This window comes from Carcharhinus amblyrhynchos, chromosome 7, assembly GCF_965287045.1.
Source record: "Carcharhinus amblyrhynchos chromosome 7, sCarAmb.v2.hapA, whole genome shotgun sequence".
Lineage (NCBI taxonomy): Eukaryota > Metazoa > Chordata > Chondrichthyes > Carcharhiniformes > Carcharhinidae > Carcharhinus > Carcharhinus amblyrhynchos.
Window position 1 is genome coordinate 126,078,128 of NC_137330.1, and position 27,863 is coordinate 126,105,990.

Genomic DNA, 27,863 nt, shown 5'->3' on the forward strand with positions numbered 1-27,863 from the left:
GGTTAGGCCCATCCTCTGCAACACTTGGGACAGGTAGAATCTCAAAAAGTAGTGGCACTTGCTTTAGTGTACCGAGAATTTACACACAGCTTGATGCAGCTGCTCACAAAGGTGGCCATCAGAATGAGGGCGGCATTGGGAACATTTTTCCCTCTGTTCTCTAGAGATTTGTCATCACTTCCCTCTGGATGCAATCCTTCTTTGATCTCCAGATAAATTTGAAGATGGCCTGGGTCACTGCTGCAGTGCAGGATCTGGGGATAGGCTACACTTGTGCCACGTACAACACGGACAGCACCTCGCATCATATCATCGGGTTTTTTCCGGTGATGGAGAAGGAGCGTTGCTGCTGGCAGTGAGATCCAAACACCCACCACCCTCTGTGTAAAAAACTTGCCTCGTACATCTCCTTTAAACATTGCCCCTTAAACCTATGCCCTCTAGTAATTGACTCTTCCACCCTGGGAAAATATTTCTGAATATCCACTCTGTCCATGTGTCAGGTTCGTTTTTCAGAGACCCTTATGTACTTGATGCAAAAACGAGACACTGATCTGTATAAGAAAACCCAGTCCTTTATTCTCAAGCAAGTACAAGCTCTCTGAGGATCGTTATACTAACTCAGAACAGTGTCCTGAGCTTAGCCGAGTGATACTCTCTTGAACGGGGGGATTCTCCCCCTTTATACTCTTTTTACAGCAATTAGTCACGTACACACAGTATAACTTCACCCAGATCACGTGCTTAGCAACAGCAAAAGTAAGTACAAATACAGTATGTGAGTAAAAATATGTCGAACCACCCCCCCTCCCCCAACCCTCCCCCACACCCGGGTTGCCATCAAAACTGCATGTCCGCCATTGCTCCAGTGTGAGATAGCCGTTCTCATATATCTTGGGACGTTACTTTGCCCATAAAGTGAATGTTATCTCCTTCCAACAAGGACAGCATTTAGCCAAGTCCAGTCTAGATTGATTCAATAAAGCAAAAGTTTCATTATATTTTGTTATTTACATGACCTGGGTGACAATTCAGACTAGGGAGTATCAGCACAGTTTGGTTCAAACAAGATGCAGTTAATCACAACTTTTCACTTGATCTTAAAGCAACCAGCTGCGTTTGCAATTCTGCAGGATCTCTGCTTGCAAAACCTTTTTTACAAATGGCCAAGATCATAGGAGATTCATGGGATGTTAACCCCTTAACATCTCACATACTCCTCATAATCTTTTTGACTTCTAACAGCTTGCCCCTCAACCTCTGTCTTTCCAGTGAGAACAAACCAAGTTTCTCCAATCTCTCCTCATAGCTAATGCCGTCCATAACCAGACAACATCCTTCTAAATCTTTACTATACCCTCTCCAAAGCCTCCACATCCTTCTGGTAATGTGGCAACCAGAATTGAACACTATATTCCAAGAGCAGCCAAACTAAAGCAACAACATGACTTACCAATTTTTAAACTCAATACTCCGGCTGATGAAGGCAAGCATGTGCATGCCTTCTTGACTACCTTCTCCATCTGCATTGCCACTTTTAGTGACGTGTGTACCTGTACACCCAGATCCCTCTGCTATCAATACTCTAAAGGATTCTGCCATTTACTGTATATTTCCTATCTTTATTTGATCTTACAAAACACACTACTTGTCCGGATCAAACTCCATCTGCCATCTCTCCGCCCAAGTCTCTAATCAATCTCTAACCTGTTGTATTCTATAATGGTCCTCATCACTTTCCATAAATCCAACAATCTTTGTGTCATCTGCAAATTTACTCATAAGAACATAAGAACATAAGAAATAGGAGCAGGAGTAGGCCATTTAGCCCTTCGAGCCTGCCCCGCCATTCAATAAGATCATGGCTGATCTGTCGTGGCTCAGTTCCACTTTCCCGCCTTCTCCCCATAACCCTTAATCCCCTTGCCTACCAAAAACCTATCTACCCGCGTCTTAAATATATTTAGCGAGGTAGCCTCCACCACTTCAACGGGCAGAGAATTCCAGAGATTCACCACCCTTTGAGTGAAGAAGTTCCTCCTCAACTCCGTTCTAAACTGCACCCCCCTTATCTTGAGGCTGTGCCCTCTAGTCCTACTGTCCTTTCTGAGTGGGAAGAGCCTCTCCACCTCTATCCTATCCATCCCATTCATCATCTTATACGTCTCAATGAGATCTCCCCTCATTCTTCTAAACTCTAACGAGTACAAGCCTAGTTTATTCAGCCTCTCCTCATAGTTCAACCCCCTCAACTCCGGTATCAGCCTAGTAAACTTCCTTTGCACTCCCTCCAAGGCCAAAATATCCTTGCATAAGTGCGGCGACCAAAACTGCACACAGTACTCCAGCTGCGGCCTCACCAGTGCCCTGTACAGTTGCAGCAAGACCTCCCTACTTTTATATTCAATCCCCCTCGCTATGAAGGCCAGCATCCCATTCGCCTTCCTGACCACCTGCTGCACCTGCAGGCTTGGTTTTTGCGACTCATGCACAAGGACCCTGGGGTCCCTCTGCACCGTTGCATGCTGCAGTTTTTCTCAATGTAAGTAATAGTCCTTCCTACCATTATTCCTACCAAAGTGGACAACTTCACACTTGCCAACATTAAATTCCATTTGCCAGTTCCTGGCCCATTTGCCCAGCCTATCTAGATCCTTCTGCAGACTCTCCACACCCTCCGCACAATTTACCATTCCACCAATCTTGGTGTCATCAGCAAATTTCGACACCATACACTCGGTTCCCTCCTCCAGATCATCTAATCAAACCAGTTACATTTTCCTCAATCATTTATATACATTACAAATAGCAAAGTTCCCAGCACTGATCCCTGAGGAAAGCCACTTGTCACAGCCCTCCATTTAGAAGTGCACCTTTCTACTGCTACTTCCTGTCTTCTATGACTGAGCCAATTCTGTGTCCACCTTGTCAGCTCACCTTCAATCCCATGTGATTTCACTTTCTGCACCAGTCTGCCATGAGGGACCTTGTCAAAGGTCTTACTGAAATCCATGTAGACAACATCCACTGCCCTATCTTCATCAATCATCTTCGTCACTTCCTCGAAAAACTCGATCACGTTCATGAGACATGACCTCCCCTTCACAAAACCATGTTGTCTCTCACTAATACGTTTACTTATTTCCAAGTGGGAATATATCCTGTTTCAAAGATTCCTCTCCAATAATTTCCCTACCACACTTGATTTTTCATTTTGATTCAATCATGGGATGTGGGCATTGCTGGTTAGTCCAACATTTATTGCACATCCCTAATTGCCATTGAACTGAATGTTTTGCTCGGCCATTTCACAGGGCATTCAAAAGCAGTGGAGCAAACGTCATGGCACTATTGGGTGGGTACGCTGCACATAAAGGGAGTGGAGAGAATGGTAGGACTACAATGGATGGGGATTCAACTATATGAGGAACAGACAAGTGTTTCTCTGGCCTCAAAAGAGACTCCGGAGTGATGTGCTGCCACACAGGGTCAGGGATGTCACTGAACAGCTGCAGGGCATTCTGAAAAGTGAGGGCAAACAGATCGAGATTATGGTATATATCGGTACAAATAATATAGGTAGAGAAAGGGTTGAGGTCCTGCAAGCAGAAGTTACGAAACTGTAAATAAGATTGAAAAACAGGATCCAGAAGGTAGTAGTCACTGGATTACTTCCAGTGCCACATGCTAGTGAGTATGGAAATATGTTAGTCCAGATGAAAGCATGGCTGGAGAGATGGTGCAGGAAGGAGGGGTTTTGATTTCTGGGACATCTTGGGGCTGTTTTTGGGGCCGTAGGGGATCTGTACCAAGTGGACGGGTTGCATCTGAGCTGAAATAGGACCAGTGTCCTTGCAGGGAAGTTTGCAAGTGCTGTTGGGACTAAACCAACTTGACAGTGGCGTGGGATCCTGAGAGAAGGTTCAGCAGGTGGCGATACACAGTCAAAATTGGAAGAGTCAGCAAGTGAATCAGGAATGCACAGAACATATAGGCCAGTTAAGGCACAAGTAAGATTGGCAAGATTGGATGATATTTATTTTAATGCAAGGAGTTTGACCTACAAGGTAGATGATTTGAGGTCAGAAACTCAAACATTTGGGTATGATGTTATTTCTATACTGAGACATGGTTGAGAGAGGGGCAGGATTGGCAACTTTCAGGATGTAGGATCTTCAGGCAAGTCAGGGAAGAAAATAAAAGAGGGAGTGTCACAATTTTGATCAGGGAAGATTCTATAATTAAGGCATATGTATCAAACTTAAAAATCAAAAAGATGTAATCACATTGCTGGGAGTGTTCTATAGGCCCCCTTAGGGAAATGAAGAGCAGATGTGTAAGGAAATTTCAGAGAAGGGTAAAAATAATAGAGTAGTGATAATACGGGATTTCGACTCCTCAAACCTGTATCCAGTTCTGGTCACCTCAATATAGGAAGTATACGATAGCACTAGAGGGAGTTCAGAGGAGATTCACCAGGATGTTGCCTGGGATGGAGCATTTGAGCAATAAGGAGAGACTGGATGGGCTTGAACTGTTTTCTTTAGAGCAGAGAAGGCTGAAAGGGGACATAATTGAGGTGTATGAGATTATAACAAAGATCAAAGATCAAAACAGCCTGGGAAACAGGCCCTTCAGCCCAACGAGCCTGCGCCACCATTTTAACATTATAAGTCCCCTCCCCATCCATGACCTTTGTCTATGCTTATGGCATTCCACATTGAGGGAAGACTAATTTAGGGACAATTTGTTACACCAATTAGCCTTTGGGGTGTGGGAGGAAACCGGAGCACCCAGAGAAAACCCACGCAAGCACGGGGAGAATGCACAAACCCCCACAGCCACAGGCCCAAATTCATGTGTCTGCACAGCAAACCATGATAGTCACTGAGTTGTCGTGTTGCCCAGCATCTGGTCCAGTTTAAGCGTACACTAATGTGAAGTACTAGGCTATTCTCGAAACAACCAAGAGCAGCCCTCGTACAACCCATCGCATTTATGCCCCTTGTTGGATAACAAGGCGGACCAAAGTACCTGTGGATTAAAAGAGAAAAACATCAGTATCATCCACATCCTTATACACACATTCAAGGGAATCCCCAAGTGAAACAAGTGAGTCAGAAAATATGTTGGAAGGTCCATAGGAATAAATTGATTCCCAGGGACATCCCAAGGCTTCTGAACCTTATTTAAAACAGTCTCCAATATCCCTCCATCTCCATCCTGCTCATGTGCCTATCTAAGTAACTCTTAAACAACTCCAGCGTGCCTGCCTCCACCACCTTGCTTGGCAGAGTATTCCATACCCCCACTACCCTCTGTGTGAAAGACCTCCCTCGAACATCCGAATTATACCTCGGCCCCCTCACCCTAAGCCCGTGGCTCCTCGTAATGTGCGTTTCCAACCTAGGAAAAAGCTTACCACTGTTTTCTCTATACCCTTCATAATCTTATATACCTCTATTAGATCTCCCCTCAGTCACCGTCTTTCAAGGGAAAACAGTCCCAATTTGCGCAATCTTTCCTCATAACCCAGTCCTTCCATACCAGGCAGCATCCTGGTAAACCTCCTCTGCACTCTCCATGAGAGGTATGAACAGGGTGAGTAGGGAGCAGCTGTTCCCCATGGTTGAGGAGTCAATCAAGACAGGATTTGAGAAAAAACTTTTTCACTCAGAGGGTAGTGGGAATCTAGAATTCACTGCCTGCAAAGGTATTGGAGGCTGGAAACCTTTCAACCTTTAATCAATATTTGGATGATCATTTGAAATATCAACATTCAAGAATATGGAACAAGTGTAGGAGAATGGAATTAGCTTGCCTTTAGTGGTAGTTATTTTCCATGCAGACTTGATGGGCCAAAATACCTTTTCTGTGCTATACAACTCTATGACTCTATAACATTACCTGGGGTAATCATAGCGTGAAAGCCCAGTTCTTAAAATATGTCCAGGAGAACTTGTAGCGTCGGTATGTAGAAGGTCCTACAAGAGAGAATTGGAGTTTATTTTAGGTAATGAAACCAGAAAGTACTTGAAGTATCAGTGGGGAATGATTTTGTAGACAACGATCAGGACTTTGTTAGATTCAAGACTGTAGAACAGGACAAGAATTGGACCAGAAATCAATTTCTAAAATAGCTGAAGGTTGATTTTAATAAGATCAAATTTGATTTGGCCAGAGTGGACTGGGAGTAGATATTTTAATGTAATTCTATGATAGAACAGGTTCAGGAAGGAAATAGGGAGATTACAGGACAAACAATGTGTTCCAATAAAGAAAAAGGATGGGACTCTGGAAATAGCATTGGATAAAGAGAAAAAGGGAGGCTTATGGCAGATGTCGAGGGTTCAAAACAGCAGAAACCCTGGAGGATTATAGAATGGACAAGAGAGAACTTAAAAAGGAAACTGGGAGAGCAAAAAGGAACATGAAAGACATTGGCAGTTAAACTAAAGGGAAGTCATAAGTTGTTTCAAAAGTTTATTAAGGATAAAAGGTGAGCTAAGGGAAGAGTAGGGGCTCATTAAGGATCACAATAATGATTTGTGTGTTGAGCCAGAGGATAAAGTGTTTAAGGTTGGGTTTTAAATCATGGAATCTCTACAGTGCAGAAAAAGGCCATCAATTCTCCAACAGAGCATCTTACCTAGGCCCGCCCCCAGCCCTATCTCCATAACCCCACACATTCATTCCAATCATTCCCCTAACCTTTGGACACTAAGGAGAAATTTAGCATGGCAAATCAACTTAACCTGCACATCTTTGGACTGTGGGAGGAAACCAGAACAGCCATAGGAAACCCACACAGATATAGGGAGAATGTACACATTCAGCATAGTCACCCAAAACTAGAATTGAACCTGGGTCCATGGCACTGTGAGGCAACATTGTGCCACTGTGCTGCCCAAGTGAATACTTTGTGCCAGTGTTCACTAATGGGAGGGACAATGTGAGTATAGAAATCACAGAGAAGGACTGTGATAGAACATAGAACCTACAGCACAAACAGGCCCTTCGGCCCACAAGTTGCGCCGATCATATCCCTACCTACCAGGCCTATCTATAACTCTCAATCCCATTAAATCCCATGTACTCATCCAGAAGTCTCTTAAAAGACCCCAACGAGTTCGCCTCCACCACCACCGATGAGATCCGATTCCACTCGCCCGCCACCCTCTGAGTGAAAAACTTACCCCTGACATCTCCTCTATACCTACTCCCCAGCACCTTAAACCTGTGTTCTCTCGTAGCGACCATTTCAGCCCTGGGAAATAGCCTCCTAGAATCCAACCTATCTATTCCTCTCAACATTTTATAAACCTCTATCAGGTCACCTCTCAACCTTCATCTCTCCAGGGAGAAGAGACCTAGCTCCCTCAACCTATCTTCATAAGGCATGCATCCCAATCCAGGCAGCATCCTGGTAAGTCTTTTCTGTACCCTCTCCAAAGCCTGCACATCTTTCTTGTAGTGTGGCGACCAGAATTGAACATTGTATTCCAAGTGCGGCCTCACTACGGTTCTATAAAGCATCAACATGACTTTCCAATTTTTAAACTCAATACCCCAACCACTGAAGGCAAGCATGCCGTCTGCCTTCTTGACTACCTTCTCCACCTGCATTGCCACTTTCAGTGACCTGTATACCTGTACACCCAGATCCCTTTGCCATTCACTGTATATTTCCTATCTGTATTAGACCTTCCAAAATGCATTACCTCATATTTGTCCAGATTAAGTTCCATTTGCCATCTCTCCGTCCAAGTCTCCGACTGATCTATATTCTGCCGTATCCTCTGATTGTCCTCATTGCTATCCACAGATTCACCAACCTATGTGACGTCCGCAAACTTACAAATTATCCAGTCACATTTTCCTCCAAATCATTTATATATATTATAAACAGCAAAGGTCCCAGCACTGATCCCTGAGGAACACCACTTGTCACTGCTCTCCATTCAGAAATGCACTAATTGTGTGTTTAACAATCAAAGCAAACAGGATGGAAAGTGAGAATTAGAAACTGTTTCTGAAATTTTCTTCTGTATTTTCAAATTTCTGTTTTTCCAGATATTTGGAAAAGAAGAGATTGCTTTTCCCGAGGTTCTTCTTTGTCTCTGATCCAGCTTTACTGGAAATCCTTGGTCAAGCCAGTGATTCACACACCATCCAGGTCTGTTTCATTATTGTTCACAAAATAAAACACGATCAATTGGTAAAATGATCATTGATTCTTACCTTTGAAATTCTTTTGTGATAGCCGAGGAAAAGTTCAGGTTGGGAAAGAGCCCCGGAGTGTTAAGGTGAGTATAGTCCCCAGGGAAGAGGGACATGGCCAGCTGTACCAGGCAATGCCCCGACACTGTCATTTGGCACAGGTTGGCAGCTTGTCAACCTGGTTGTGCCAAGTGTTGCCCAGGGCCAGTGCCAGGGCTGGACAGGACTCCAATGGGCACCTCATGGAGGAGAGGGGTCCCTTTCTTTCTGCAGGTGGGAGCTGGAGATGCCAGTGATGGGCATTTGGGGGTGGGGGGGCTGACTGCCAATATTGATTATGTGGGTGGGGGAAAGAGAGAAGGGGTCTGATGACTAGAGGAAAGTCATCTAAACTGACTGTTAGAGGGTGAGGGATGAATGATGCCGGATCCGATTGATGGGGGGAGGATTGGGGGGAGGATTGGGGAGATGGGGGGGTGGGGGGGTGGGGGTGGGGGGGACCTGGAGGACGAATTCCAACTTTGATGGGGTGAGGGGAGTGAATGCTGGCTCTGATCAGAGGTGGAGGTGAATGCATCTTCCGTTCATGGGTAGGGGTGAATGCCGGCTCCAATCAGGGGTGGGGGTGAATGCCGGCTCCAATGGGGAGAGATGGGGGAAGTGGATGCCAGCTCTGATTGGCAGGTGGAGGTGGTGGGGGGTGAATCCTGTCTCCAATAGGGGGTGAATGTCAAATCCGATCCGGGGATGGAGGGTTCTGATCAGTGCAGGAGTACTTGGAGGCAGTAAATACCGATTGCGGGGACGGAGGATGGGAGGGGGGCACAGTGAATGTGTTCATCCAGGAAAATGGGGAGTATTTCATCTCAGTCATGACTTGTGCCCTGTATATGGTGTACAGACTTTGCAGAGTCAGGAAATGAATGAATTAATCACTGCAGAGTATGAATCCTCTGACCTGCCCTTGTAGTTGCAGTAATTACATAGTTAGTCCAGTTCAATAGTAAGTTGCCAGAATGTTGATAGTGGGATAGTCAATGATGGGATAATTATGTTAAATTAGATTATACTCTCCCTTGTTGGAGATAATCATTGACTAGCATAATGTGGCACAAATATTAGTTGCCAAGCCTGAAAGTTTTTCAGGTTTTGCTACATGCAGACACAGACTGATCCAATATCTGAGAAATTGTGAATGGAGCTGAATGCTATCACCAATTAACATTCCCACTTCTGATCTTATGATGGAGGGAAGACCATGAATGATGTAGTTGAAGGTGGTTGGACTCAAGACACTACCTGTGGAACTCCTGCAATGATGCCCAAGGACAGAGATGATTGGCCTCCAACATGCACAGATAATGTCCTTTATGCTCAGCATGACTCTAACTGGTGTTTTCCCCAGATTTTCATTCACTGTGTTTCTGGCTGCCACACTTGGCCAAATGTTGTTGTGATGTCACCTGACTTGTGGAGCTCAACTCTTTTATCCATATTTGGACTATTTTTCTTTATTTATTCGTGGGACATGGGCATTGCTGGCTGGCCACTGTTTATAGCCCATTCCTAGTTGCCCTTGAGAAGGTGGTGGTGACTTGCCTTCTTGAATCACTGCAATGTTGTGCTGAACTTTGGAACTGCAATGTTTTGGTAGGAGCTGAACATCGTTGAACAGATTATTGATGAGTACATGCTACTTGACAGTACTGGTGATTAATCTTTCTGTGACTTGCTGATGATTGAAAATTGTCTGATCATTCGGCAATTAGCTGAGTCTGAATTGTGCTGCTTTTATGTGGCCCCTTTCCCCACCCTCTGTGACCATCGGTCCTTTCTCCACCCCAGCGCCATCATTGGCTTCTTCTTCCCACCATGCGATTATCAGCCCCTCTTCCCCCGTCATGATCATTGGTCCCTTCCCTGCTTCACCTGCCATGATCATCAACCCCTTCTCCCCCCCTCAATGCAATCATTTGTCCATTTGCCTCATTTCTCCTGACGTGATTATCGAGCCCAGCTTTTCCCCCTGCCCTCCACAATCATCAAGCCTTTCTCCCCTCCCGCACTCATCAGCCACCTCTCCCACCCTCTTCAATCATTGGCCCCTTCTTTGTCACCTATCCGTGATTATTGTTTGAGCCTCGGTTGTAGTTCAGTAAAGGAGACATGAGGTCGGCTTCCACAGAAACTGTCTTTATGCCTTTGATCCAACTCCACACACAATTTTCCTTCAACAAACAGTGTCAGCTGTGGCCCCTTTATATGTCAGTGATTTCTACTGAATAATTGACATCAAATTAGGATTTAATTGGAAGGTCTGTTAATCCAATTCCTAACAATCATCAGCCCCTTCTCCCATCCCCACACTCACTCGCCCCTTCTTCATCATTCATCCATGATCATTGGCTCACCTCTCCCTCTATGCAACAGCCAACCGCTGCCTATCCACTCCGAGCCCATTTATACAGCTGCATTGTTGTCAACCTGAAGTGCCAACCAGTAAGAAGTCTGACAACACCAGGTCAACAGTGCCAATCAGTGCCAAGGGACAGGGGCAAGAGGCATGGCTAGAGCACTGCCTGTCCATGTCCCTCTGCTCCCGGTGCCATAATTACCTTTGTGCCTCTGGGCAGACACTCATGACAGGTTCACATTTGTGTGAACGTGTAAATTGATAATGAGCAGTCACGATTAGGCAAGGAGGCAGGTTAGTAATATTGAAATGCATGCAAAGCAGATTCACACCTGTTATGGGCTTAAATTTGATGTTGTCACCAGCAAGGGGCAAGAAGAAGCGAGAACCGCGAATTCAGATCTTGAGCCCCATTGGCAACCTCGCAGACAGCAAACGTGGGTTCAAGGCTTAGTCAATAATTAGGATGATATCAGGGCTCATTTAGGCCAATCACAACTGGAACATTGGAAGACTGCAGGGCTTTGACCTGATTGCACACAGTTAAATATGTAGGCTATATGGCACAGAAATAGGCCATTTAACCCAGCCAGTCCATGCCAGTGCTAATGATCGTCCCATTTTATTTCAGCTGAATCTATTATTGTAACCATATATTAATTTCCCCCTAAGATGCCACCTTAGTTTTTCCTTATAAGCATTTTTAATATTTGCTTCAGCCTTTCTATAGTGACATATAAGAACATAAGAAATGGGAGCAGGAGTAGGCCATTGTTAGCGCGAGTGGGCGAAACGACCACTACGGACTCAGGGTGAAGTTCAATAACGGCACAGCTTTATTATTGTAACCACATATTAATTTCCCCCTAAGATGCCACCTAAGTTTTTCCTTATAAGAACATAAGAACATAAGAACATAAGAAATAGGAGCAGGAGTAGGCCATCTAGCCCTTCGAGCCTGCCCCGCCATTCAATAAGATCATGGCTGATCTGTCGCTGCTCAGTTCCACTTTCCCGCTTTCTCCCCATAACCCTTAATCCCCTCTCTTATCAAAAACCCATCAACCCGCGTCTTAAAAATATTTAGCGAGGCAGCCTCCACCACTTCAACGGGCAGAGAATTCCAGAGATTCACCACCCTTTGAGTGAAGAAGTTCCTCCTCAACTCCGTTCTAAACCGCCCCCCTTTTATCTTGAGGCTGTGCCCCCTAGCCCTACTGTCTTTTTTGAGCGGGAAGAGTCTCTCCACCTCTATCCTATCCATCCCATTCATCATCTTATACGTCTCAATGAGATCTCCCCTCATTCTTCTAAACTCTAACAAGTACAAGCCCAGTTTATTCAGCCTCTCCTCATAGCTCAACCCCCTCAACTCCGGTATCAGCCTAGTAAACCTCCTCTGCACTCCCTCCAAGGCCAAAATATCTTTGCGCAGGTGCGGCGCCCAAAACTGCACACAGTACTCCAGCTGCGGCCTCACCAATGCCCTATACAGCTGCAGCAAGACCTCCCTACTTTTATATTCAATCCCCCTCGCTATGAAGGCCAGCATCCCATTCGCCTTCCTGACCACCTGCTGCACCTGCAAGCTGGGTTTTTGCGACTCATGCACAAGGACCCCGAGGTCCCTCTGCACCGTCGCCTGCTGCAGTTTTTCGCCCCGTAAGTAATAGTCCTTCCTACCATTCTTCCTACCAAAGTGGACTACCTCGCACTTGCCAACATTAAATTCCATTTGCCATTTCCTGGCCCATTCGCCCAGCCTATCTAGATCCTTCTGCAGACTCTCCCCACCCTCCGCACAATTTGCATTTTTAATATTTGCTTCAGTCTTTCTATAGTGACATATAAGAACATAAGAAATAGGAGCAGAAGTAGGCCATCATTAGCACGAGTGGGAAAAACGACCACTACGGACTCAGGGTGAAGTTCAATAACGGCACAGCTTTATTATTGTAACCATATATTAATTTTCCCCTAAGATGCCACCTTAGTTTTTCCTTATAAGCATTTTTAATATTTGCTTCAGTCTTTCTATGGTGACATAAAAGAACATAAGAACATAAGAAATAGGAGCAGGAGTAGGCCGTCATTAGCGCGAGTGGGAGAAACGACCACTGCGGACTCAGGGTGAAGTTCAATAACGGCACAGCTTTATTATTGTAACCATATATTAATTTTCCCCTAAGATGCCACCTTAGTTTTTCCTTATAAGCATTTTTAATATTTGCTTCAGTCTTTCTATAGTGACATATAAGAACGTAAGAACATAAGAAATGGGAGCAGGAGTAGGCCATTGTTAGCGCGAGTGGGAGAAACGACCACTGCGGACTCAGGGTGAAGTTCAATAATGGCACAGCTTTATTTTCTTTTTACGTCGACGGAGAAGCACAGTCAGGACATACAATTGGACTGTCCCGAAAGCGCTCTAAAGACTCCCCCACAACGGGCTACAGTTATACCTGAACTTCGCGTTTCAAATGCTAATCCTTTATTTACAGTATTTGACTTCAGCCATCCTGTTTTGATGTTTTTAAGTGTTGGAGCAATTGCCTTAAGTGTGTGTTAATCGTTTTTGTCTGGTTAGTTATCAGTGATCTGGAATCTCTGGGGTTTGAACCATAGGTGTGTTATTGATCTTAAGAGGCTTGAGGGGCCAGGGTCATTTCCTTAACTGTGTTAATTTTAGGTGTCTCCATGGGTTGTTTGACTGGTTTAGAAGTGCTGATTTTGATGGAGTGGGGATGTGTTCTTTAATTTAGTTCCGGTAGGTGCCATCCTGTCCAATTTCCCTTATGTGCTAGCCCTCATTTGCATTCTAAAAGCATGCTCTTGCCTAGTGATCAGTGTCTGTTACTTTGTGATTTTAGCAGAGGGCTCTGAGGATAGCTTTAGTTTGCTTCCATTTTGTGTGCCCAATTTCATAAAATTTGTTGTCCGATAACAGTTCCCCCCTGTCGGTCGGGAGCGGGCTTGTTCCGCCTCCCTCAGACCGATTTTCTTAACAAATTTTATGTCCGGTGCTCCCTGCATTTGCACGTTGCGGTCGTACAGTTTAGGGGAGCCCCGGGTTTGTCAAATTAGGTGTATGCTGGAGAAGTCTTCCCGATTTGTTAATTGTCCCAAATTGCCAATCATTCTGATTAGTTCCCTCCTAGTTTTGGTTTTCTTGCGCTGGCGGTATGTATAGCACATTATGACCCCCAGGATATTGCCAGTATGAGTTGGATGGCAACCAGTTTGTGCGAGATTATCTCGATCCAGGGGTGAATGTCTACACTTAGAGCCCAGTCCCACACCCTCTGAACCCATGTCTGGCTCTGTAAGGCTGACTCTGTGTCATGCTCTAGGGTTTTGATATGTGATTGTAACTGGTGGTATAATCGAACAGAGTGTCCCACTTTGAGACGGAGCTCTCTCAGTACTTCTGCTAAGTGTGGGATTGGAGCCTGTTCTGGCTCTTGGTAATATTTGAGGTCGTCTCTCAAATGGGTCCGTGGCATTAAGTGTCAGGGTCTGTCTACTTCGGATGTTGGTGATGTGGACCTGGCCAATAGTGACAGGTCGGTGAGGGGTGAAGCAGAAGTTTGGGCTGGGGATCGGGCATGTCAGCCCGTTGTATATGAAGGATGTTCCTGTTGTGGCTACACAATACCTGCCTCGTCCTCCATATCCTGCCCGGGCAAAGTGTGGATCTGTGGGTGTAATTTCTAGGGTACAGCCCTGCGTTTGTTAAACCCGCATTCCGCTGCCTCTCCTTGTCTCAGTGGGTGGGGGCAGATGGTTATCTCTCCCCTTTGTTTGCATCCTGAGAGGGAGGTACTGAACATCACGCCATGCCTTGAGATGGCCGTGACTTCGGTTATGTGGTAGCGGAGGGAGGTATTGCCTCTAACAACACCGATGTTTTCAATCTGGAAGATAGGGAATGGTCCCGAGTCTGGTGTAGCTATTGGAATCAATAGGACCATCCCTACTCCCGTACTCTCGCTAACCTCGCAGTTGGGATCACTGGATATACCTGTGTCGTTCCTTTCAAGGTTCGGCTATCCAGCACCCCCTTCTGATCTGCGAGTTGTGCTAGCCGGGTGCTGTCAATCCAATCGGGCACCTCCCTGCTGTGTACCTGGTCCAAATTATGCCGTAATTGACCTATCATCCACTGACCGTACGCATGGCACAGCTGTCCCTGTTGTACCTGGGCAGTGTTTTCTCGCTCTCTATCTATAAGGCGGTTAATGGTACGGGCATGTGTTTCTAAAATTGTGATTCCGTCTAATAGGATATGGGCGCCCTTCTCCCCTAAAAGAGCCTGCTTGGCTTGTTGGGCTAGTGACCGTTGCAGGATATCTTTCATCACTCCCTTCAACTGTTCTATCTTATTATTGAGGCCCCGGATGTTAATTGAATTAACCATGCTGGATCCGGTGTTAATCCCTGTGAGGATGTCATTGACTATGCCCCTTTTGCTTCTGTGTGTGTGTGTGTTGTCTCTGTAGTGTGTTGCTCCCATCGCATCGATAGCCCGCTTTATAGTTTCCCTGCCCAGCATTTGGTACATGTCTCTTGTCTGTCCTGAACAGTATCCCGGTATCTGGATCCCTGAGATATCGAGCAGAACAGGCACGATTTCGTGTTTCACGTTGTCATATACAATTTCTCCCTCGTTCCACAACACCAGTCCTCCCTCCCGCCCCCCGCTCAGCAAGGGGCAGGGTAAAATTTCGGGCGTCGTGGTTGTGGGGGCAAGCATTGTAGGAAGTGCAAAACATACATATAGTGAGACGACTGGAGCCTCAACTAGTCCATAGTACCCGCAAATATCAGTGTCCGGTTTCAAAATGCCTCTTTGTAGCTGGATCCGTGGGTCCTCGGGAAGGGCGCAGATCGTTCCAAAGGTGCAACCAGAGTCGCTCAGCGAGTCTGGCCGTTGGGTACATGTTTGGGTCTTATCCAATGTGCAGGTGAAGCAGGTCACATCGAGGCCTGAGTGGACTTGTAGCCATGCATTGGAATACATTCTGTTGTTCTCGGGGTATGGTGCTGTCGGCACGCACAACACCTTGGACATATTGAATATTGTTCCATGGGATTGTTGATAGGTGGTGTACCCCTGGATGGCGAACCTTGACAAGAAGATCATGGATAGGGCCATCCTCAAAGTGATTATCACCCTGGAGAGGGGTAGGAAGGGTACACAAATCCTGGTGGCCGCCAGGTATTAGGATCTTAATATTAACTAATCTCTATAAACTAATCTACTTAGGCATGCCTCTACATCTATCTACGTATATACACATATTAGAGCCATGGCTGATGTGTGGCTCTCCTCCGCCCTAGAGATGAAGGTTGTTAATTCGATCTCCTCTGTGTGGATAAAGGCGGTTAGTTATGGGTCGATACGTGGCCCATTTATGTCGATGGACTACTCTTGTCTTTACAGTCAGTCTGTCCTGTCTCCTCTCCCTCCTCGGGGTGGTATGCCTTTAGCTGTGACCAGTGTTTCCAGCGGCCTTTCCCTTTGATGTCAACACAGGCACATGTGTTGCTGGTGAGGATAATTTCATGGGGTCCTACCCATTTCGGTGCGAACCCTGTTTGATCGGAGGCAACTCGGACCAAAACCTTGTCCCCTACCTGGGGAAGCGTGGGGGTATGGCAAATGTCATGTTTCCTAGCCTGGTCTTTTACAGCCTGTTGGTCTCTGGCTGCGTGGTGTAGCTCTCTGAGTTGATAGTCTAACTGTTGCACGTATCTTTCATTTTATCCCGGAGGGGTGTCAGTTCTTCTCCTCCTACCGCTATATTTTCTGGGAGTCTCATTGCCCTCCCTGTCATTAATTCAAATGGTGTAAGTCCTATAGTGAAAAACTGCAGCAGGCGACGGTGCAGAGGGACCTTGGGGTCCTTGTGCATGAGTCACAAAAACCCAGCTTGCAGGTGCAGCAGGTGGTCAGGAAGGCGAATGGGATGCTGGCCTTCATAGCGAGGGGGATTGAATATAAAAGTAGGGAGGTCTTGCTGCAGCTGTATAGGGCATTGGTGAGGCCGCAGCTGGAGTACTGTGTGCAGTTTTGGGCGCCGCACCTGCGCAAAGATATTTTGGCCTTGGAGGGAGTGCAGAGGAGGTTTACTAGGCTGATACCGGAGTTGAGGGGGTTGAGCTATGAGGAGAGGCTGAATAAACTGGGCTTGTACTCACTAGAGTTTAGAAGAATGAGGGGAGATCTCATTGAGACGTATAAGATGATGAATGGGATGGATAGGATAGAGGTGGAGAGACTCTTCCCGCTCAAAAAAGACAGTAGGAATAGGGGGCACAGCCTCAAGATAAAAGGGGGGCGGTTTAGAACAGAGTTGAGGAGGAACTTCTTCACTCAAAGGGTGGTGAATCTCTGGAATTCTCTGCCCGTTGAAGTGGTGGAGGCTGCCTCGCTAAATATTTTTAAGACGTGGGTTGATGGGTTTTTGATAAGAGAGGGGATTAAGGGTTATGGGGAGAAAGCGGGAAAGTGGAACTGAGCAGCGACAGATCAGCCATGATCTTATTGAATGGCGGGGCAGGCTCGAAGGGCTAGATGGCCTACTCCTGCTCCTATTTCTTATGTTCTTATGTTCTTATGTTCTTATTATGTTCTTATGACCAGGGGTGGCTCGTAGGCGCATTAAAATACAGGGAAGGACATCTACCCACCCCGACCTGTCTCGGCAATTGACTTGGCAATTGCGTTTTTAAGTATGCGGTTCATTCGCTTGACCATCCCAGAACTCTGAGGGTGGTATGGGATATGGAATCGCTGTTGGATTCCCAGGGTCTTACAAGCCTGTTTCACTATTTTGCCTGTGAAGTGGGTTCCTTGGTCGGAGTCTAGTTGAAGTGGGACTCCCCACCTCGGGATTATTTCATATGCTAGGATGCGGGCTACGGTGGTGGCTTCGCAATCCCGAGTTGGGAATGCTTCCACCCAGTGGGTGAATTGATCGATTAAGACTAAACAATATTTCTTCCCTCGGCTACTGGGTAGGGGGCCTATGAAGTTGATCGGGAGGTTTTCCCAGGGTCCTTTTGGTCGGGGTTGGTGGGCCAGTTTGACTCTCAGGGGCCGGCCGGGGTTGTGCTGGGCGCATATGATACAGCGCTGGCAATGTTTGGCTACATCCCGTCCCATCCCTGGCCACCACTAATCAGCTGATAGTCGGGCCAGGGTCCCATCCCAGCTGGAGTGGTCCAGCTCGTGGTGGAGTCGGAGTAGTTTGATGTGTATAAATGAGGGGGTGACTACTTGGTGCCCTCTGAGCCACGCTTCATCTTTGTCCCTGGACGCCCATGCCTGTTCCCACTGTGCCACCTCATCTGGGCTGGTACTACCCTGCAGCTTATAAATATCTACTTCCTCCAAGGGTGCTGTTGTGGTGGCAGCAACGTGCAGCAGGGCTTCCCCAGCTGCAGCCTTGGCTGCAGCATCTGCTAGTTGGTTCCCCTTCCGTTCTGCCTTTACTCTCTGGTGGGCTTTTATCTTAATTACGGCAGCTTTTGAGGGCAGCCTGGCTGCAGCTACCAGGTCTCAGATTATATTTTCATGTTTTATGCCCCCCCCGTGGTGATAAACCCACGCCTTTTCCAGGCCATCATGTAACCATGGGTCACCCCTTTGAAGTTAAATCAAAGTGTAAAGCATTGTGTACTCAAAAACAAACAGACCTTTAACAACTCTGCTCCTACCTCAGTGCAACAACAATCACTTACATTCGGCAAGCAGCCAGACCACACAAATACACTGAAATACAAAAACTATCCAAGTTACCAGCTCAACCTTAGATTTTCTCTTATCAATCTTCCATCTTGCCAATTCATTGGTAATATTTTCCTAATATGTTGAAAGACTAGTCTCTTTCTCTCAAAATTCTGTAACATACCCCTGCGAACTTCCTCCTTTCAAAAAACAAAGGATCACTTGGGTGTGATTATATGCAGTGCTAAGGTTCTTTAAAACATTCATTCCCTCCCAATCAACAACATCTCCTGGTAGTTCCATGCCTTCCTTGCAACTAATAGTCACAGAATTCATCAAACCAGGGGCAAATTCTAAACTTACTGTGGAATCAGGTGCCTCCGGAAAAGAAGTGGGGAGTCCCCAGTCACTGCCACAACCCAACCCATAAACACAATCTCTCTCAGACTCAACTGCTCCAAACTGATCACAGACAACATCTTTATCTGCATTGTCAACTTCAGATTTTAAATGATTAATCTCCTGCTGGAACTTGGAGTAATCAGAACTTGGATTCTTTTCACTAACTTGATATACTTTAAACTGACTCATAGACAATATATTTACCTCATTGTTTTGTTCCTGCTTGTCTACTTTCCCACAAAATTACTTATTTTCTTTTCTTAACTTCTCAACTAACTCTGTCATAATTTCTCTTTAATTTCATTTTCTTTGACTTCTCACTCTGTAACTCTTCTAAACTACTAATCACAATAACTTTACTCAGTTTCAACAAACATTTTCTTTATCTCTGTTTCTCTACCAAGGAGCTGTTCCAGATAACTGGCAATTGCAATCATTTTCCGAAGCTTGTGAGCCCTTTTACCCACTTCCTTTTGGGCACGAATCCAACAATTCTCTCCCTCGGATCCCAGGTCCAGTTTCGGGGCATCACCCCACCGTACCCATTTGAGCCACTTATGATTCAAATATAAACGGAGAACTTCCTCCCATTCGGCATGACAGGCCATAATTATTTCCTTTCAGGATTCGTTACTTGAGAATTCGTAAGGGATCAGAGTAAGGGTCCAGTTTTCACTAAATTCCCTCCCACAGATTTTACCAAAATTTTCTAGACTGTTCTAGTTCTAACTACAAGTTTGTCCATCTTGTGTTACAGACACTGGGTTTATGGCCCCAATTTACTGGTCAAATCTGTATTAGTCCTTCACTCACTTAAGACTGGCCATCACGTGGGGTGCCTGCCCTCTTAATTCAGGCTCAGACAGAGTGTTGGAGAATACTGGGTTGAAGGTTCAACTTCGGAGCTGCGTATTGCTTTTTATCGAAGTACCGACTGGCTTACGAACTGGCCTCATCGGGGAGTTGGTGTTGGACACTGGATCTTAAGATACCCTGGGCAACCAAAGCCTGAGCAATTTCCTCAGTGGCTTGTAGTGCCTTGGGCTTTATGGGGTATTGTTTGTGGGGAGTGTGGATTGGCCCATGTATGTGTAGGGGAGGGATTCTTACGAGGCCGCAGTCTTGTTTTTCCTTGGGGACCCAGTATCCCTGAATCCCACATATATATATATGATTTAAATTCTATACCTTTTAAGCACAATCATGACCATTGATTATACTCAAAAGGCTAAGAAATTCCAAGAATCTATTTCATTTTAATCCAATCCAATTTCCAAATTTTATTTAAGCTTTGTATCAAACCCCCCTGTTGTAAAATCACAATTTGGGGAAGAACATTAAAACATTAATAAAACAACAAACAAAAACATTGATACAACCTCTTTACCAAACACACACAGACACACATAAAAGCTTTCAACATGCATTCCATAAGAACATAAGAACATAAGAACATAAGAAATAGGAGCAGGAGTAGGCCATCTAGCCCTTCGAGCCTGCCCCGCCATTCAATAAGATCATGGCTGATCTGTCGTGGCTCAGTTCCACTTTCCCGCCCTCTCCCCATAACCCTTAATCCCCTCGCTTATCAAAAACCCATCAACCCGCGTCTTAAAAATATTTAGCGAGGCAGCCTCCACCACTTCAACGGGCAGAGAATTCCAGAGATTCACCACCCTTTGAGTGAAGAAGTTCCTCCTCAACTCTGTTCTAAACCGCCCCCCTTTTATCTTGAGGCTGTACCCCCTAGTCCTACTGTCTTTTTTGAGCGGGAAGAGTCTCTCCACCTCTATCCTATCCATCCCATTCATCATCTTATACATCTCAATGAGATCTCCCCTCATTCTTCTAAACTCTAACGAGTACAAGCCTAGTTTATTCAGCCTCTCCTCATAGCTCAACCCCCTCAACTCCGGTATCAGCCTAGTAAACCTCCTTTGCACTCCCTCCAAGGCCAAAATATCTTTGCGCAGGTGCGGCGCCCAAAACTGCACACAGTACTCCAGCTGCGGCCTCACCAATGCCCTATACATTACCTTCATTAGGTTTTTAACTAGATTCTTATTTTGTCTGCTAGATAGCAGGTGAGGGACCCTTTTGGTCCCCATTCAAAGGTGGTACTGTTGTTATCCATGTTAATTTCCTTTTCTAGGGTCAGTAGTGTACCAACCCTAGCTCTAATGCTTTCACAGATACTTGTGTGTATATCTGATTGGGTTACGGTCTCTTGTTCCCACTGTTAGTACATTTGTACCTTCAGTGACAACCCGCAGAGCCCGACCTGCGTGTAGCGGGGAGATTGCCGCTCTCAGAGGCAGATGAGCTCTGTACAGCCTCTCCGCAGGGGCCTCAGTGCACGGAGAGACTACCGACTACAGTGACCGGGGCCACTATCTCCTACCCAAACTCCTTTCGCTAAATCAACTCTCAGAGGGCAGCCATTTCCCTATCTCCCAGGGAGTCACCCAGACCTGGGTGCGGACTGGCGTGTAGTCGACTGCGGGTCAGAGTACCCCGATGTGTAGTCGTTTTTTCACGCTACCAGAGGTCTCCTGCTTGTACTGGTCGAGGCACTCACAGAGGCTCCAGACTTAGTAGCGCCCAGACATGTAGCAAATTCCTCGCGGATTTTGCCCCCAGTGGCCCGATCTCTCGCGCCTGCAGAGGTCCTCACCGACTTGCAGCGCCCAGACGTGTACTGAACTCCGTGAGTCCGATCCCAGTGGCCCGAAACCTTGTACGTCCTCCTTAACCTTAAATCCCAGGGTGCTGTCCCTGAAACTTAAATCTCAGAGTAATATCCCTACTCTGTAACACCTGTTCTGTCGGGTCCCCTAGTGGGCAGTCAGTCTGTGGTCGGGCTTGTCGGGGGTCAGCGGAATGTCAAAATAACACAATGAATCACAGTTCGCGATCCCAGCCGCCCGCCCAAAAAGAAACTTAAACCCACGTTACCACTGTGCAACTACTGAACGGACCCTGTTCACAAGTTCAGATCGCGGCAGCCATGACACTGGGACACTAATATTCCGCGGGTTTGATGAAATGAGTAAAGATACTCACCCAATGTCAGGAGACGGCGTTCCAGCAACGGTCACGATCCCGAACGAGCCCCCAGTTGTTAGCGCGTGTGGGCGAAACGACCACTGCGGACTCAGGGTGAAGTTCAATAACGGCACAGCTTTATTTTCTTTTTACATCGCCGGAGAAGCACAGTCAGGACATACAATCGGACTGTCCCGAAAGCGCTCTAAAGACTCCCCCACAACGGGCTACAGCTACACCTGAACTTCGCGTTTCAAGTGCTAATCCTTTATTTACAGTATTTGACTTCAGCCATCCTGTTTCGATGTTTTCGAGTGTTGGAGCAATTGTTTTAAGTGTGTGTTAATCGTTTTTGTCTGGTTGGTTATCAATGGTCTAGAATCTCTGGGGTTTGAACCATAGGTGTGTTATTGATCTCAAGAGGCTTGAGGGGCCAGGGACGTTTCCTTAACTGTGTTAATTTTAGGTGTCTCCATGGGTTGTTTGACTGGTTTAGAAGTGCTGATTTTGATGGAGTGGGGATGTGTTCTTTAATTTAGTTCCGGTAGGTGCCATCCTGTCCAATTTCCCTTATGTGCTAGCCCTCATTTGCATTCTAAAAGCAAGCTCTTGCCTCCTGATCAGTGTCTGTTACTTTGTGATTTTAGTGGGGGGCTCTGAGGATAGCTTTAGTTTGCTTCCATTTTGTGTGCCCAATTTCATAAAATTTGTTGTGCGATAACACCATCTAGCCCTTTGAGCCTGCCCCACCATTCAATAAGATCATTGGCTGATCTGAAGTGGCTCAGTTCCACTTTCCCGCTTTCTCCCCATAACCTTTAACTCCCCTGTCTATCAGGAATCTATCTACCCGTGACTTAAACATATTCAACAAGGTAGCCTCCACCACTTCAATGGGCAGAGAATTCCAGAGATTCACCACCCTTTGAGAGAGGAAGTTCCTCCTCAACTTTGTTCTAAACTGCCCCCCCTCAAACCCCCGCCCGCTCCCCCCCCACCCCCCCCCCCCAAGCTTATTTTGAGGCTGTGCCCTCTAGTTCTGGTTTCCTTTCAAATTGGAAAGAACCTCTCTACCTCTATCCTATCTAGCCCCTTCATTATCTTCTAAGTCTGTATAAGATCCCCCCTCAGCCTTCTAAATTCCAATGAGTACAGGCCCAGTCTATTCAATCTCTCCTCATAAGCTAACCCTCTTATCTCTGGTATCAGCCTGGTGAACCTTCTCTGTATTCCCTCCAATGCCAATATATCCTTTTGCAAATAAGGGGACCAAAACTGCACACAGTACTCCAGTTGTGGCCTCACCAGTACCCTATACAATTGCAGCAAGACCTCCCTGCTTTTATATTCTATCCCCCTCGCTACAAAGGCCAACATTCCATTCACCTTCTTGATCACCTGCTGCACCTGCAGACTGGGTTTTTGCGACTCGTGCACAAGGACCCCCAGGTCCCTCTGCACAGTAGCATGCTGCAACGTTTCACCATTTAAATAATATTCCATCTGACTATTATTTCTACCAAAGTGGATAACCTCACATTTGCCAATGCTATACTCCATCTGACAGGTCCTCGCCCACTCACTCAGCCTATCTAGATCTCTGTGCAGACTTTCCACGTCCTCCACGCAATTTGCTTTTCCACCCATCTTCGTGTCATCAGCAAATTTTGTTGCCCTACACTCATCACCCTCCTCCAGATTGTCTATGTACATGGTAAACAGTTGAGGTCCCAGCACTGATCCCTGCGGCACTCCACTAGTCATCAACTGCCAACCAGAAAAGCACCCGTTTATTCCAACGCTGCTTCTTGTTAGATAGCCAATCCTCAATCCACGTTAACACTTAACTCCCAACTCCGTGCACCCTAACCTTCTGCAGCACCCTTTTGTGAGGCACCTTATCGAGCGCCTTCTGGAAATCTAAAAACACCACATCCACCGGTTCCCCTCTGTCTACTGCACTCATCACATCTTCATAAAAATCCAGTAAATTTGTCATACACGACTTCTCCTTCATGAATCCATGCTGCGTCTGCTTGATCGAACCGTTCTTTTCTAGGTGTCCTGCTATTTCTTCTTTAATGATGGATTCTAGCATTTTTCCAACTACGGACATTAAGCTAACCAGCCTATAATTACCTGCCTTTTGTCTGCTACCTTTTTTAAACAGCGGCGTAACAGTAGCTGTTTTCCAATCCGCTGGCACTTCATAGACATAGAGAGGAGATATTCCATTTAAGATGAAAACAAAAAGGGTTTTTCAGAGGATTATTAATGTTTGGAATTCTCTTTTCCACAGAACAATATGGGCTGGATAATTGAATGTATTCAGGGCTGAGTTAAATAGGTTTTGGATCTACAATGAATTCAAGGGTTATGGGACAGACAGGAAACTTAATTTAGGGCCATTTTCAGAGTAGTCATGATATTAATGCTTCCATTACATAGCATGAGGAAATAGGAAAATAAGAAATAGGAGTACAAGTAGGCCCTGTTGTGTTTTGTTTGGGACCAGATGAGGAACTCCAAGGTACACTATGACTTTGGCAATATTGTGAGCATAAAGTGTTTCATAAGAACATAAGAACATAAGAAATAGGAGCAGGAGTAGGCCATCTAGCCCTTCGAGCCTGCCCCGCCATTCAATAAGATCATGGCTGATCTGTTGTGGCTCAGTTCCACTTTCCCGCCCTCTCCCCATAACCCTTAATCCCCTCTCTTATCAAAAACCCATCAACCCGCGTCTTAAAAATATTTAGCGAGGCAGCCTCCACCACTTCAACGGGCAGAGAATTCCAGAGATTCACCACCCTTTGAGTGAAGAAGTTCCTCCTCAACTCCGTTCTAAACCGCCTCCCCTTTATCTTGAGGCTGTGCCCCCTAGTCCTACTGTCTTTTTTGAGCGGGAAGAGTCTCTCCACCTCTATCCTATCCATCCCATTCATCATCTTATACGTCTCAATGAGATCTCCCCTCATTCTTCTAAACTCTAGCGAGTACAAGCCTAGTTTATTCAGCCTCTCCTCATAGCTCAACCCCCTCAACTCCGGTATCAGCCTAGTAAACCTCCTCTGCACTCCCTCCAGGGCCAAAATATCCTTGCGCAGGTGCGGCGCCCAAAACTGCACACAGTACTCCAGCTGCGGCCTCACCAATGCCCTATACAGCTGCAGCAAGACCTCCCTACTTTTATATTCAATCCCCCTCGCTATGAAGGCCAGCATCCCATTCGCCTTCCTGACCACCTGCTGCACCTGCAAGCTGGGTTTTTGCGACTCATGCACAAGGACCCCGAGGTCCCTCTGTACCGTCGCCTGCTGCAGTTTTTCGCCACGTAAGTAATAGTCCTTCCTACCATTCTTCCTACCAAAGTGGACCACCTCACACTTGCCAACATTAAATTCCATTTGCCATTTCCTGGCCCATTCGCCCAGCCTATCTAGATCCTTCTGCAGACTCTCCACACCCTCCGCACAATTTGCCTTTCCCCCAATCTTGGTGTCATCAGCAAATTTCGACACCCTGCACTCGGTTCCCTCCTCCAGATCATCTATATAAATGGTAAATAGCTGAGGCCCCAGCACCGACCCCTGGGGCACCCCACTAGTCACCAACCGCCAATCCGAATAGCACCCATTGACCCCCACTCTCTGCCTCCTATTTGACAACCAATCCTCTATCCACGCTAACACCCTACCCCCAACTCCATGTCCCCTGACCTTCTGCAATAACCTCTTGTGAGGTACCTTGTCAAACGCCTTCTGAAAATCCAGAAAGACCACATCCACCGGCTCTCCTCTATCCACTGCCCTAGACACATCCTCATAGAACTCCAGTAAATTTGTCCCACCAGGAAGCTTTTATCAAAAGAAACTTTATTTAACAACACAGTTTAAGTATAACAAAAAAAAACATAACTTTTACCAGTTAGCTCGCACGTTCAATATTTTTAGACAGCAATTCAATTCCCTTTTCAATACCTCAATTGAACTTTCCTCCACCACTCTCTCAGGAAGATTGTCTCAGATTCCCTCCACCTTCTGGGTTAAAAATTTTTCCCCTCCATCACTTTTACTCCTTTTGCCTAACACTTTATATTTGTGCCCTTCATGTTCTTGTTGTACTCGGAGACTAAACAATTTCTCAATATTTACCTGCCCATACCTCTCAGAATCTTGAATGCCTCTCTGTTTAGAAAGAGAATTTGAGCGCTTAGGACCTGAAAAATCAAGAGGTGTTCCCAGTCACTAGGGGAAGGTACTGTGAAAACTATTAGAATTGAAGATTGATCAGACTTCTGGACCTGATGGTCTACATCTTAGGATCTGAAAATAAGTGACTGTAGAGATAATAGATGCAATAGGTTCTGATCATTTTCCCTTGGTTGTGCATGATCCCAGACTTTGTATCCTTTTTCAGACAGGAGAAGGTGGAAGAGAGCATATCCAGGGTGCGTGGTGTCCTTGATTATGCTGGCTGCTTTTCTGCAGCAGCAGGAAGTATAAATAGAGTCAACTAATGGGAGGCTGGTTTGAGTGATGGACTGGGCTACATTTGCAATCCTTTGTACTTTCTTGCAATCATGCTCAGAGCAGAAGCCAAACAAAGCTGCAATACATTCCTTTTAAATTTATAACTGTAAAAAAAATCCATTAATAGTACCCTAAGCAAAAATCATCATCACTTCAATAAAGTTATACTAAACCACTTCTCACTCTGTTGTAGAAATCTAAAAAAAATGTAAGCTCAGGAATAGGAAGGGTGTAGTCACAATGTTGGGGATTTACTATAGACTGCCTAACAGTGGGAGACAAAGGAACAGATATTTAAGTAGGTTTTGGCAAGATGTAAAAATAACAAGGTTGCTGTGATGGGAGAGTTAAACTTCCCTATATTGACTGGAATTTACTTAGTGCTAGGGGTGTGGATGGGGTAGAGTTTATAAGTAGCATTCAGGAGGGCTTCTTAAACAGTATGTAGATAGTCCAAATGGGAGGGGGCCATACTGAATGCGGTGTTGGGGAATGAATCCAGCCAGGTGGTCGACATTTCAGTAGGGGAGCAATTCGGGAACAATGGCCACAATTCAGTAAGTTTTAAGGTACTGATGGATAAAGATAAGTGCAGTCCTCAAGTTAGGGTGCTAAATTGGGAGAAGACTAATTACAACAATATTAGGCAGGAACTGAAAAATGTAGATGTTGGAGGGCAAATCAACATCTGGCATGTGAGAGGCTTTCAAGTATAAATTGATACGGATTAAGCTAAAGAACCCCAGCATAGCTTCAGCACTGGCTGAAGACTTAGAAATCAAGCTCACTGCCATACACCTTGCAGGCAGTGCTGAGGACTGGGAACACTTCAGGAATGCTTTCCATATATCTGCACTGAAGATGTTCGGGCCTTTCAACTGCAAGCAGCATGACTGGTTCAATAGGAATGATGAGGAGATACAGACTCTACTTGTTGAAAAGCACCATCTTCATCGGGCTTGTCAGAACGACCCATCATCATCTGCCAAGAAAAATGCTTTCACCAGTGCTCACAGTCAGAATAAACTGCATAAAATGCAAGATGCCTGGCTGAGCGTAAAGACAGATGAAATACAAGAATATGCTGACAGAAACAACATGAAACGGTTCTACGAAGCCCTCAACATTCTCTACGGACCTCAATCTCTCGGGAGCTCCCCCCTCCTGAGTACAGATGGTACAACTCTCATTACAGAGAAGGTTCAGATCCTGTAGAGATGGGCTGAACACTTTGAAGCTGTCCTCAGCCGACTGTCATCTTTTAACAATGAGGCAATAGACAGGATTCCCCAGGTTGATATCAACAGCACCATGGATGACCCACTGGTAGTAGCCAAAGTCAAAAAAGCTGTCAGCCAGCTATCCAGTGGCAAAGTCCCAGGGGCAGATGCCATATCCACAGAAATCTACAAAACTCTGTTCCTGTACTTATCAAGAAGCTCACTGAATTATTCCAGTCCTTTTGGAAACAAGGATCCATTCCTCAGGAACTTAAAGATGCTTCCATCGTACACCTCTA

The 27,863-nt window shown here is 45.8% G+C and overlaps 1 protein-coding gene across 1 annotated transcript in view; it reads left to right on the forward strand.

Annotated features, from left to right (window-relative positions):
* The window catches only part of LOC145345623 (dynein axonemal heavy chain 8-like), a 1,557,438-nt gene that overhangs the window by 791,573 nt on the left and 738,002 nt on the right, over window positions 1-27,863 (forward strand). Inside the window, exon 41 of the mRNA XM_080193457.1 lies at window positions 8,074-8,176. Within this exon, the coding sequence (XP_080049583.1) occupies window positions 8,074-8,176 (103 nt within the window). The remainder of the gene's footprint in view (window positions 1-8,073; window positions 8,177-27,863) is intronic.